The 14,347-nt window shown below is 50.0% G+C and overlaps 1 protein-coding gene across 3 annotated transcripts in view; it reads left to right on the plus strand.

The window, feature by feature from the left end:
• The window catches only part of Fstl4 (follistatin-like 4), a 427,962-nt gene that overhangs the window by 291,591 nt on the left and 122,024 nt on the right, over positions 1-14,347 (plus strand). For all 3 annotated transcript variants that reach the window (XR_388477.4, XM_006533539.4, NM_177059.3), the window contains exon 5: positions 12,461-12,654. Coding sequence is in view for 1 of the 3 variants with exons in the window: in NM_177059.3 (NP_796033.2) it covers positions 12,461-12,654 (194 nt within the window). In the remaining 2 variants the exon portion in view is untranslated. The remainder of the gene's footprint in view (positions 1-12,460; positions 12,655-14,347) is intronic.

A 14,347-nucleotide genomic window follows, 5' to 3' on the forward strand; every position in this document is an offset into this window, starting at 1 on the left:
GAAAGCAGGTGTCGCTGGAACAGACAATGCCCCCAGCAGTGTGCCACACCACATGCCAGGCAATTGTAGACTGACTCTATGACCAGGGCCTTGCCCCTTAGACTAAGCCTCTTTCTTACTGGGTCTCTTTTCTAATCAATAATAAATAAGGAGCCGACTGCATCATTCCAAACCTTCACTCAGCTCTTGGGGTCTGCAGCCTATGGTGGGCTGGCTAAGAGGCAAGCCAAGAGGGAGACGGGCTATGGCTGAGATCCTGGCATAGGGCATTGTCTTTGGAGTGCATATCCAAATCCACATCTCTGTGTGTGAGGAACAGAGAGTGGGGATGCCTGCCTACTACCAGCACTTGGTGTAAATATGGCCCACCCCATGAGTGTGAGCTGTCTCCCATGGTCCTGTCTGGACTTACCCTTGATCTGGGAGCTGCAGGCCTTGTGGGAGAAATGAAAGTGTCACACCTTCCTTCTGAAAATCCCACCAGGACATCATTCTCCTCAGAGCACTTGTTCATGAGGAGAACAAAACTCAAGGTCGGAGAGTGATTGACTTTTTCACTGAGGGCTCCTGGTTTTGTTAGGGGCCATCAGCATGAGAGGATGAGATTTCTGAGAAACCTCTGATGTGCAAGAATACACCACACACACACATATGGAGGGAGGAATAGCACAGCGTATTTCTGCATCAAAACTTCATGAGATATTTTTTTTTCTAATACGTTCTCAAAGTCTAATTCCAAAGAAATGTAGACAATCCTGACCTGAGGCATGTGGTATAGGTGGGCTACACTATATACACAGGGCAGGGTCCTTGCCTAGGCTCTGAGGCACGAAGGGCCTCCAGCTACATGCTGCTGGCCCCACTTCTCTGGGTCCTGGCACGCTTCCAGAGGTGTTCCTGCTTCTTCCTCTGGGAATCAGGACATGGTCCTCTCGCTCCCGAGGTCTCCTTGGGCCCTGAACCCTTTCAAAGCATGTGAATCCATTTCCATGCTGGACCAGAGCAGCTAGGCGGCTGTGCTGGGGCTTGGAGAACTTATGAATATGGAAGGCAGAGAGGGCCAAGGGGATTTCTTGGTGTGGGAATGTAGCAAGAGCCAGCCTATCCTCAGACTCCCATCCCGCTACTGCGTTTGTGGTGTTTCAGGTGCAGCCCAAGCAGAGATGTGTCTGGAATAACTCAGCCGGTTGGGGGAGAATGGCTTTGTGGGTACTCGGAGGAGAGCAGCCAGGGTCCTTTCCCATTCACGCTGCCCGCTTCCCTCATAGGTCATTCACTGCTCAGTACCGGGCCCTCCTCTGGATGCCAGACCTGAAGCTGGCCCCCGACCTACTAAGGGGCTTCAGGTTAAAAACCCTGAATGTCCCACCTGGGTCTGACATCCACAGAGTCAAGGTTTCCTACAACTCATCCATAAGCTGCTGGATCCTGGAAGTTTCCAGTCTGAGCAGTCCCCAGCTGGTAGACTGCAGGGGGGAAGCCTTCTCCCCTCCATCTTACAGTCCCAGTACTGCATACATACCCATGCTCTGTCTGCAACATCGCTGATCTGGCTCCGAGTTCCCAGGTAGCTTTGTTTGGTTTTGACCTGGGATTTACTATCAATCTCCCAACACAAAAAGGTAAAGAGCAGGCTCGAAACCCCAGGAAATCCCCAAATCCTGTCTAGTCTAAACCTGTTCAGCTTCTCCCTGAGATGTTGTTTTCTGGAAGCCTGGGTTAGGACAAGCCTCTAGAGACCCCCAGGAGGCCGTTTGCCCAGCTCTGTGGAGCTTCTCTAGGCGAGATGCCCAGAGTATTAGCGTGTTGAGTGTAGCTCCTCGCTGGCATCAATACATGCCCCTCATACCAAAAAGATGAGCATCTTCGAGCAGCCTTTAAAATCTAGTGGCTTTTTGGCTCAGCCCAGAGACTGACAATTACCGTGTCAAAGCAAGAAGCCCTGAGATAATCCCTCAGGCAGTGCCAGGCAGTGCCAGGCAGTGAGACACCGTCCGGCACTCTGGCCTGCTCCATCTGCTCACACGGTCAGTCATTCACTTCCATGACTTGGATATTCCACAACTCAAATGAGATTCCTGGCCAGTAAAGGCTTATTGAGTAGGGTGAAGCCACCATGACTCTGGCCATTAGGTGCCATGAATCCTCCCCTCCCCCACATCACTGTGACAATAGAAAGCCCCCTCCCCCGGAACTGTACACTGTCTCCTGGGGACTCTTGATAAGAAGAGTGCGCACACTCCTGAGTCACCCTTCAGCTCACATGAGAAGAAACTGATCTGCCTGGCGGCCGAAGCTGAGCCTTACCCTCAAGCCCTGTAGCCCTTGTGTCAGACACGACGTGAGGTAGGGATCGCTCCAGACTCTGCTGTGTTTCTGCAGACACGGGATGTCAGTCAAGCTGGTCACTCCTCAAAGACAATGGCAGCTTAAAGTGCCAAGAATGTGGATTTTTTTGCTATGGTTGACACCTGGGGAGCTGAGCTATTCCCACCCAACAGTGGGACTCTTCCCTTGGCTGCATGTCCAGCCACACGGTCAGTCTCTCGAGGAAGCCTCTCGCCACATTCATCCCCTGCAGTTCCCCGTCTTCCTGTACCTCGGTCCCAGCTCTCTGGTTGCAGATGAGGGGGTGGGTAGGGAGTGGCCAACAGCTGGGCTGCTGGGCAGACCCAGTGAAGCCAGCCCCTCCCCCAGGCTATAAAGAGCTAGCTAGTGCCCACGTCCCAAAAGGAACGTGTGATTTCTTAGGGAGGATTGCAGGGGTGGGAGTTCCACTAACACAACAGTAAAAAGTAAAGTTCTTCATGCCAAGAGGGCTTTAGCATTTATTTAAATTCCCAAACATTATTCCTTCACTCTGGGGCCACCTGATGGATGTTCCAGTCAGCCATAAAGAGCATAAGTGACCCCTCTCCCAGGAATCTAGCCAATTTTGCTCTCTTTAATAGGGAAGAAAGTGAGGGTTGTAAATGTCAAGTAGCCGATTGTGTGGCAACATCAACCGAACCCCGCATTCATGAGCAAACGTACCACTTTCCTAACAGAGGTCTGGGGAGGTTTTGTTCACTTTAATTGCTGGGTTCTGGGGGAAACTTGAGATGTTCTGTCCATGTGAGGTGTTGGCGTGGGTTTGACTAATTCCCACTCCAGCGATTTTGGAGATTCGAGTGTGAGATCTGCTCATGAGTGTGTGTGTGTGTGTGTGTGTGTGTGTGTGTGTCTGTGTGTCTGTGCATGTATGCATTGAAGGCCTTGCAGAGCCTAGTTATGCAGATTCTGTTTGTGGTCCCCAAATGGGCTTTGTGTGTGTGTGTGTGTGTGTGTGTGTGTGTGCCTTCAACTTAGAAAGTTCACCATCAACTGAGATAATAAATGTAGATACCCCAGGGAAAGACCAGGTGGAAACTAGCCAAGGACTGCTTGCCAGCCTGATGCCACTCCCACTGAATTCTGGGAAGATGCACAGCTGCATCCTGGAGCTCCCTGAGACATCTAAGAAGATGCTACCATTCAGTTCTCCTTAGCCACCACTGGCTGTCAAAATGCCTGCCTGCCAAACACCTGGCCCAAGATATGGCCCTGCCAAATGCCAGCAGGTGACCTTTGAAAGAACCAACTCTTTCAACTACAAATCTAGCCACGTCTGTGACAGCTGGCAGATCCACAATACAAGATGAACCCCCATCCTGTGGCCATGCTCTCCTGTCCCTACACCAAGGTGGAGGGTCTAGCACATGCCTGATGTATGGAGGAGTTGGGGCTTGATGTTAGGAGATGTATTTCATTCTCGTTCTCTCTGTGTGTTTCTCTCTCCCTCCCCCTTGTGTGTCTGTGTCTGTCTCTCTCTCTGTCTCTCTGTGTCTCTCTCTGTCTGTCTGTCTCTCTATGTGTATCTGTCCCACACTCTGTCTCTCTATGTCTCTCTATTATCTCTGTCTCCCTGTTTGTCTCTGTGCCTCTCTCTCTCTCATTCATCTTCTCTCCCCCCCCCCCCCCGCCCCGGGTAGGTACATTCATTCTGCATGTCTATTTTCCTGGATTCCCTTTCTCTCTTAATCTGTTTGGACCTCCCTTGGGAGCCAGTCATCCTGAATCATTTGCCACTGGTAGAGCTACTAAGGCACAGATTATGAAAGGAAACTGGAGACTTAAGCAGGTTCAGGTTAGGCCACAGACAACCTTAGACACCTCCATAGTATGCTTGAGCTGAGGTCATAGTAATTGGTCCATTCAGCAGCCCCAAGACTCAGCTTTGGGCCACCAGATGGCATGACTTTGAGGACCATAAGGTGTGTGTTTCTCTGGAATTCTTAGGATTTTGTGGCTCTGTCACCTCCATCCGAAGAACTACATCGTGTTAGTGAAAATGCATCCAAAAGATAAGCCGATTGGTTATGGCATTTATTGTTAATTGAATTTGCTCAGAAATGGCAGCTGAAAGATTGTTAATGTTCACAAATTTACATCAAGTTAAACATCTGTCCCTCTTAAGCTAAAGTCGCGGTGCCTTGTGAATTAGATCTGGGAGCAAAATGCTTCTTGCTCTTTGCACAGCTTAGCAGTTTCAAAATAGACCTCAGAATGACACATGGTAACCAAGGCTGGGATAGCACAGCCACTTGGGTGGGAATGTTGGCGCCAGACGCTTACACAAAATTTCTGCTTTAGTGGTAAAGATCACAGAACTGTTAAGGCAAAATGTGGCAGTCGGGATGCGGGAGCAAGGGTGGTAATTTTGGAGGGAGAGGAAACTGCCTCGAGCAAACATAAGGATGGAGTCCCATCCTGTCTCTGAAGACCTCTCTGGGGGTGCAGCCAGGTGCCGTGCTGAGACCCTAAGCTCTAGTTACAGGCCACCCTGCCAGATTAAAGACAGCTGTATTCCAGTCGGTGTGGCCCCTGTGTGGTTACTGAAGCAATGGTCTATATACTGCTCGGGAAAAGTGCTCTGTAAGCCCAAGGGCCCCTTTAGCATAGCCCACTGAACCCTACCGCAGCCCTTCCCTTCCCCCTCTCCCTCTGTGTTATTTATGTTCCTCACTGCTGAGACAAAATACCGGACAAGAAGTGACTTAAGGGAGAGGAGTGTATTTTGGTCACAGTTTGAGGGTACAGCCCATCTCAGCAAGAATGTGAGCTATATAATCATTAGTGTCCCCCAGTCAGCTAACCCCAAGCAAGATCACCCCCTCCCACAGTGAGTCACCTCCTCCACTGAGGCCCCATCTCTTAGGGCTCCACAGTCTCCCAAGCAGCAGCAACACCTGAGAAACAATAGTACAAACCTGGGCGGCTATGAAGGATGTCTGAGGTTCAGCCTACACCACCCTCCCCTTAGCTCTCTCCACCCCTGTTCATGAAAGAAAAGCTACTGTAGCATGATGCTGGATGGCCTAAGTCCTGTGTCCTCTCTCCAGGATGGTGGTTAAGACCATCTGAATCCAGGGCTGACCAGTGAGGGACAAGACAGACAAAGGGAACTATCTCCAGCTGGAACCCATCAGGGCTGGGGTCTTCATAGCTACCTTGAGGTCCCCCAAAGCCACTGAAACCTCAAAAATTTATCTGCCTGTGTATAAATTTCTTCCCAGGCTCATAGTGTCTCTGGACTAATATCCTACACATTTGCTGTGCAGAACCCAGGAAAGGGAAGAGGTTTTTCCTAAGGCTATTCATAGCTGAGTGTACCCTCAAACCTTCAAAAAAAGGTCTATCTGGAGCCACCCTGGGTAGAAGAGGGAAGACATTTTCATATGCTTTCTCTCCCAGGCTCTTTTCAGGGAACCACCTTGTGCCCAGCAGAAGAGATCCTTCTATATAGGCTAGTGTCCAAGCTTCCTGTGGCTGGCCACTCTCAACCCACCCCAGAATAGCCATCTTTGAGTTCACTCTGTAGGGCCAGCAATGAAGGCTTTGAGGTGTCCCCTAGGTGAGGTAAGTTTGGTTGTCCATGAAAAAACAACAAGCCACACACACAGGAGTCATCCCTTTGCATCCACACTGCATTCAGGGAGCTGACATGATGAAGGACTGGGCCCACAATCTTTAGATTTCCACCCTTCCCCTACCGTATGACACATCCATGCCCCTCTGCCTCCCTTCCCCACAGAGGAGACTGTGGTGGTAAAGTTAACAGATGTTTAAACCTAATTCCCAGGTGCAGGTGGTAGGCCAGGTGCTGGGCTGGCACCCACAAACCAGGCCAGCGGGGAACTAATGGCGGCCGCTGGTTAGCAGAGGATGTATAAGCACTGAATGGACGGCTGGGAAAGGGCCGTGATGGAGATGAGGGGCAGCAAGAAAGGAACCTGGTTAGACAGAGCAGAGTATGGTGGAGAAGGAGGTGGGAGGGGGCTCACTGAGGGCCTGAGGGAAAACAGCTTCAGTGAGTAAGGAAGAGGCAGCATCACACACACACACACACCACACACTCACATGCATGTAGGCACACACACATGCACACACTCACAGGCATATATTATACACACACACACACACACACACACATGCATGCACACACACACAAACACACTCACACACATATTAATATTACTCACATGCATGTACACATGTCACACATATCACGTGTACACATCACATATGAACACATACATACACACATATACATATCACACTTGAGCAACATGCACACATATGAACACACACATGCACACACATACATCACACACTCATGCATGCATACACTCATGTGTGCACACACATGCATCACATATTTACATGCATGCATGTACACATCTCACATGCACAATTCTCACCATATTCGTGCATGCACTCTTAGAACATGGGCTTCTTGCTGTCTGTCTGCCTCACCCATTTCTTACCTTCTTGTCCTCCCCTTGACCCTCAGGAATCCACCCACCCTTCCCACCCCCAGAAATGGAACTTCACCTGCCAGGGAATGGAGACGGTTCCTTTGAGACACAGTCTGGCAGAGGCCACAAGGCTGATGGAATATTCACAGTTCCTCCCCTGCTTCCCTTTGTCTCGAAGTAGCAAGTATCCCTCTGATGGACACTTAATTCTGGAGGCAACTCCTGCTTCCTCTCCCTCTGCTCAAAATATTAAATGCGACTCAGTCTGCGCTCCTGCTATGATCATCTCCCTCAGCGCAGAGGGAGCGGGGCCAGAATGGGAACACTTTAGAATCTTCAAAGAGGGACAATTATTGAGGGAGCCAGATTAATGAGGTGTCATGACAACTTAGCCAGATCTGCAACTGACCTTTCTCATGGAGAATGGGCTTGATAAATGCAGTTCATTACCAAGTTCTGACAGGAAAATAGGGACACACTCTGGGCTCCTCAGTCTGCTGATCAATATTTTATCTACCAAAGAAAGCCTGGTCTAGATGCAGGAGGAGCCTGGAACTAACCGGACAACCTCTGCTGTGTGAGGGACCCTAAGCCCGACAGGAAGTGGCTTAGGACCACTGAGAGGTCCCAGAGTAGAAATGGCCCTGGGTAGAGGAAGGGAGGGGGGAAATATCCAAGATGGCTTCCTCATTCCGTGAGTCTATATGCATAGGGTTATTTGTCAGTTATCTCAGAGAAGGAGACAAAAATGAATGAGCTGCATCCCTCCTCACTGGGGGAAACCTGCCAGTGTCATTAAAAGGACACCTCAGGCCTGGGTGGCCATATGCACTAGTAAAGTCCTGTTGTTATATCATGATGCTCTAAGATGTTCAAGGCCTAGGTGGGCCCCCCTCCCCCACCCTGCTCCCATCAAGCTTAGGTGGTCCTCAGGTTCTCTAGGCAGTGCTCACAAGCGATGTTGGTGTTGGCTACATTAGCTTCTTCTCTTACTGCTGAGACAACATTGACTTAAGGAAGGACAACGTGGTTTAGGCTCACAGTCTGAAGGTATGTCCATCATGGTATGGAAGGCACATGGACAGGAGCATGGGTGACCTGTCACATGGTATCCACATTGCAGAGACCAGTGAATGCTGTTACTCCCCTGACTTTCTCCTTTTTTTTTTTTCCTTTTTATTTAGTCCCCAGCCCATGGGATGGTGCTACCCCCATTCAGAGTTTAACTCTTTGGAAACTCCCATATGTCCCCAGGAAGTATGTCTCCTAAGTGATTCCAAATCCTGTCAGTTTGACAATGATGATGAGGCATCCTACAAGCCAAGTTCAGCAGCCTGTGACATTTATGTTCTGAGGTTCTGAAGTATGTGTGTGAGTGTGTGATGTGTGAGTGCGTGTTTAATGTGTGAGTGTATATGCATTGCCCCAGGCTGGCCCAGAAAGCCTTGGCAATGGACTGGAAAAGGGTGTGTAATAAATACCCAAGCCTCTAACCCTCCAGGATCCTTACCCTGAAAGGAGCCAGTGGACTGAATCCCAGGCTAGTACTGGACCCTGAGCCCTGATCCAAAGACATCACATGCCCTTCCTTCCAGAATCCTAGGCAGAGGCTGGCATAGCCTCTGGTCAACTATGTTGACATCAGATGCAGAGAGTAGGTAAATATAGATGACTGATTTTATTTATCTTGTTCTGTTTTAATTCTCACTTTTCGAATATGATCTCTCACTCCATATCCCTTGCTGGCAAGAAACTGTATAACTGAGGCTGGTCTCAAACTTTCAGTGATCCTTCTACTCCTGACTCCTGGGTGCTGGGATTCGCTCCCCTGTCTTGACTCTATTTGCTCATCCACGTGCTCACCTGTGTATCTCTTCGATTGGCACACCATCCTTTTATCGTGTGGACATCAGGGGACAGCTCTGAGGATTCCCTTTCTCTCTTTCCACCTTTCCGTGGCTCCCAGAGATGGGACTCAGGCTGGCATGTGATAACTAGTTTGGAAACAGAGTTTGGAACCTCGGGTAGACAGGTCTGGCAGATGCAAGAATGTGTGTGTGGCCCTGGGGTAGTTGAACCACTCCTGACTGTCCCCAGGAAAGGGGACATTGTGAAGTACACACTCCTCTGAAACAGCCATCGTGGGGTCAGGGAGGAGAGCTCATCCTGCGACTGAACTGCAAGGCTGGCACATAGCATGGGATGGTGACACAGAGCCACCAGGAAGGCGTGTTTGCAGAAGCATCAAGTGTGTCCCTAGGAAGAGAGGGTAAACCACAGACACTAAAGAGATGGCCTCCATGGGTGAATAAACCCCTACACCTGGGTGGCTTTCACTGCTATGTCCTCAGATCTTTCCAACGAGTGGGGCTGGGGGTGGGACTAGAAGAGTTCAGTTGACTCTGAGCAGATGACGTAATGGTTTGAGTCTAGGTGGACTTCTCCATGCCGCTCATTTGAAATATGGCTGCTCTGCGTGACAAAGAGAGATGTAAGACTCTCTGCCAGAAACAGGGAGTAACTCAATAGTCGCATACTTACCTAGTGCTCACAACACCCTGGGTTCAGTTCCCTAGCACTGCAGAGGACTGGTGGACAGGTGGGACAGATCCTCAGGAAGGGACAGACAGACAAGAGTTGGGAACATCAGGTTGCTGTGTCTGGCTCCCACACCAGCCTGTGGCCTCTCTGTCCTTCTGAGATGGACCGCCTGCCCTCTCCTGCCTTAATGGTGTCCATGGACCCGTGAGTGACTCTTTCTAGCTCCACTGGCCTCCAGATGCTCGCTGTGTACACTGTACACCATACACTGTACACCATGCCTTCCCCACTGCCTCCTGCCATAGCATAGCTCACACACAGCGGGTCTGAGCCTCTGCTCCACTCCCCCTCCCTAATGGATCTCCTACTCCTTAAGGCACTCTTAAAGCCTTAGAACGCCCACATAGAGTGTCAGTACATACTGCTACACAGATGGGAGCAACACAGCCTAGGCAGTGCAGGACACTGACCCTAAAGACTCAGGTTACTCAACTGGGCCCCCAGCTTGGCTTCTAGACACAGGATAAAAACCTCTGAGTCCTCAGAACAACAGTATAGAATTTTTTTTTTTTGAGACATGGTCTCATATAACCCAGACTAGACTCAAACTTGCTCTTTAGCTGGAAATGACCTTGAGCTTCTGATCCCCCTGCCTCCACCTCAGGATTTTCAGGGTAACAGGCATGGACCATAACTCCCAGTTTTATGCAGTTCGGGCAATTGAACCCAGAGTTCCCTGCAGGCTAGCCAAGCACTCAACCAATCAAGTTGCATCCACAGCCTAAAGTGCTTCAGGATTTGGTAGGAGAGCAGAGCCTGAGAAGTTATCACAGCCCCCTCTCTTACAGCCCCCACCAAGCCCACCTCAGCAGGACCACATCATGGTCTCCCCAGCAGCCATGGGGAGGTTGTCTAGCTATTGCACAGGGCATCAGGCAGCACCAAGAACCTGTGGGAAGAATGGGGGACCAGTAAACCTAAGACCACACTCCCCATCTGATCTGCCCTATCTAACCTTCTGGTGGCCCTGGTGTCACGGGTTCTCAGAATGCTCATCTCTGACCAGCATATCTGAGGGAAGCCTTCTATTAATACCACATTAGTCACTCTAGACACCAGCTTCCCAGTCTGTAGTGCAGGTGCCTGTCCCCAGGGAAACGACAGTGCCTCCAGTTTATGCACAGTATCCACGTGAATGAACATTTCCACCAGTGCCCACCCCAGCAGATACCCTCCTACTCTCACTCTGCCCACCCCATTCCTGCTCCCTTTGCCAGCACCAGACTTTACCCTCTTTGGTAAGGTGATAGACTGACTCAGGTAAGACCATGCTCTTTCCCCAAAACATAGTTTTTTGAGAGAGAGAGAGAGAGAGAGAGAGAGAGAGAGAGAGAGAGAGAGAGAAGAGAGAGAGAGAGAGAGAGAGAGAGAGAGAGAGAGAGAGAGAGAGAGATCCATCCACCAGACACATTCTTCCAGCCATATTGGCTTTGCCATGAGACCATGCTCAGTATGGAGGCCAGAGCTATGAAGATCTAAAAATGGGGTACATCAGCTTATGGGTCCTGGGAGCTCTCCAAAATGGATCACCTGCCAGGCACAAGAGGGATGTGAGCAGGTCAGGGGAGATGGGAGGGAGCCCCACCGCCTAAGCATGGTGACTCCCAGGGAGCAAATAGATTTGATTATATTGAACACTGCAATTGATTTTTTTCTTCTAAATAAACACACAAAGGAAATAGTAATGGGCGTTTGTTTCTGACAAGAATCAATTGACCCCAAATTGGAAGAAAATCTAGAAACACAAACAAGTGCAGGAAAGGGTATCTGGGCTTCTCCAATGAGAGAGGGAGGGCAGGAGAGAAAAACAGCTCTTCACGTGCATCCCTGCTCTCCCGTGGATCCCTGCTCTCCCCGTTGAGGTTCCAACAACTGAAAGTGGGAGAGTAGCTATCAATCACTGAGCCTTGGCTCAGAGTAAAGATGTGTGTGACCATATTAATTAACCATCATGATATCCCCGCTGTGGGATGCAGTATTATCCCATCTCTCAGATGAAATCACTGAGGCCTGTGTTAAACTTTCCCAGGTTACACAACCTGGAAACAGCAGAGTTGGGACTCACAAAGCCAGGAGTTCCCAAACTCAAACCTGTTCACTATCCGGCTGGCCCTGAGAGCTTAACCTGGCACCTTCAACTGGCGTTAGAATTCAAGGGAAGAGACCCTAACCCCAGACAGTCCAGACCTAGCACCCCTTGATCTTCTCTAAAGAATGGAGGGTGGGGGAGCCCACATCAGCATTCCCCAGTCTCAACAAAGCCAGGCCCAGGAACTGTTTGTATCCCCTGGCTGGATGGGGAGGCAGAGCTGGAGGAGCACTGCTCTGTGACATCCCTGCGGCCCCCTATTTACTGGCTGCGCTCTGTATGGTGGCCCCGTCACCAGCAAGATAAACCATGCCATGTCACAGTGCATCACAGGCCTCATTTGCCAAAGAACCATGCAATGTCGACGCGTTCAGCGAGCACAGCCGTGATAAAAGGCCTAAGACTAATGGGCTGTGTGCTCGGTTTAGTCTCCTAAAGCTTCCTTTTGTCTCTTGGTCGTGGACTTGTGTACACATGTTTGTTTTCAAGTAACCCAGCTCTGGGAGTGTACCTAATTACCGTAAGCAGGGATTATTAGCCCTGTTAACTAAAACTCCCTAATCTATGAGGCCAAGCATTCAAAAGCAGCCTTTAAAATAGGATTAAGACAAAAGGCAGACTGTGACAGAGTAGAATTGGGGCTGGCTTTCCTCGAACCATGAGATAACAGCTGCAGACTCCACTGGAAGAATTTTCCAGACTCCCTCTGGTTCATTTAGTATTGGTATATGATATCTGGCTTAAATATCAGTAGGCTGGGTGATGGGGCAGATGGACACGTGAACCCTGCTCTATGATGGTGACACTGTTTAGTGCACACTGGAAATGTCCCAACAATTGTTTGCAACTGAGAGAGATAAACTGACTGACGGGCAGAACATTCTTTCCAGCCCCCAGGGTGCACCTGACGTAACAGCTGTCTTCTCTTTTACAGGAGACATGTGCACCATGGCTGGCTATGCTCGTCTCAAAAATGTCCTCCTGGCACTCCAGAGCCGCAGACAGCCGCTCCCACAAGGAACCCCCAGGCAAAGCCTCGCCTCCCAGAAGCGCCTCTTGGTGGAGTCACTGTTTAAGGACTTGGATGCCGACGGCAATGGGCACCTCGGCAGCTTGGAGCTGGCTCAGGTGGGTGTGGCATTCAGGTGGAGCCCGAGGAGATATCCTGCGTGCGTGCATGGTGAAGGATCACACAAGCTCCGTGGTGGGAAAGGTTGTTTATAATTGTCTCTGTCACCAGTTGCCAAGGGGACCCTCTCCCCCACCCTTCCTAGGACTCACAGCTTGTCAGCGCCTCTGAGAATGTCTTACACACAGAATTCTGTCTCCTGCCACCTGCCACCTCAGCCCAGGTTTACAAGCGGTTTTGATGCTTTCTTGGCTTCGGGGAAAGCCTCCCTCAAAGGGGCTGCCCACTGGTGTTTTCCTTAGAAAACTAGTCTTTGGTGCTTTGAGCCTGTCATTTTCTACAGAAGGAATGTCAAAGAAGAACAGTACTTGCAGCAGCGAGCATCTTTGGCACTCCAGTCTGGGGGTCCCCAAGGCCTCTGCCCAGTGACAGTTCTCTCTAGCATCCAAATGTCAATGACCCAACCCCCTGACTGTTTTGCTTGTGGGAAGCCCTGTGTCCACCCAGCAAAGGCACTAGTCTAAGAATGCCCAGGGTGGACAAATACAGCCTTTTCTGTAGGACAGCAGCCAAGAATACAGGGTTCAAAGCTAATCATGAGCTAGTGAGTCTCTGGAGGCCCCTCACTCCTAAGCTGCGATTTCTCAGCCGTGAACCTCATCGCCTCAGGGTCGTCATGGGAATTTATGGTGCTAAAACATGTAAGACATGTGACACGTTTAACATTATACTTGGCACATAGGATGTTCTCAGTGGTCATCAATGGGCAGCAGCAGCAGCAACATCACCACCACCACCATCATCATCATCGTCGTCATCGTCGCCCCCCCCTTTATCCTTCAGCATCCTCTCTTGTAAGGTCAGAACTGCTACTATCCCATTTTACAGATGCTTTTAGGTGAGGAATCTGTGACTCTAGGGTATCGAGTAACCAGTGTCTCTGTCCCACTCACCACACAAACCCAAGCATCCTAGGCCTGTTGCCCACAGATGGCATGGTGTCATCGGGCCAGCAAACCCCTACTCTATCAGTGCTAGTCATCCCTCAGCTCTAGCTGAGACCCCAAAGGGCATGGCTAGGAGCTCTCATTTGACAAGAATGGCTCTGAGAAAGTCCAGAGGCCTTGCTAATTATGATTGCCTGCCAGGAACACACCCCATCTGTTATTCCTCATACCACGACCTGAGCAGGAAGCCCAGGGCAAGTGACATCAGCCTGCCCTGGGTAGAGGCAGCTGTGAGCACCTGGTTCCCAAGCCCGAGTGGCTCCCAACAGATCTTCTTGGGCTCGTTGCTCTAACCTGGCAGAGACGTAGCCAGAGGCACTTGAAGCCATTAACAAGCATGGTAATTGGACTGTGATTTCCTCTTTAAAATTTAATATATTTAAAGTCTGTCTCATAAATCCGCCGAGCAGAACCCAGCTAATGTGGGCCTTGCCTTGACACTGAGTCAGAGGCACCGGAGGGAAGAACTCGTTGGTCCTATGAAAAGTTAATCAATTTCCAATGTAGAAATAGACAAAGGGAAATTTCCGTCTTCGAGAGATTGATCCGAGGCGTCATGGTTGATCTCCTTCTTATCGAACACCCTCACTTCTGGGTGAAGGGTCATTTTTTTAACATTATCACATTAAATTGCCTTTAATATAGCAAACCAAACTGGGAATGTTAAACAAAGGAAAAAATGCCT

This window comes from Mus musculus, chromosome 11 (assembly GCF_000001635.26).
Source record: "Mus musculus strain C57BL/6J chromosome 11, GRCm38.p6 C57BL/6J".
NCBI classification, from domain to species: Eukaryota; Metazoa; Chordata; class Mammalia; order Rodentia; family Muridae; genus Mus; species Mus musculus.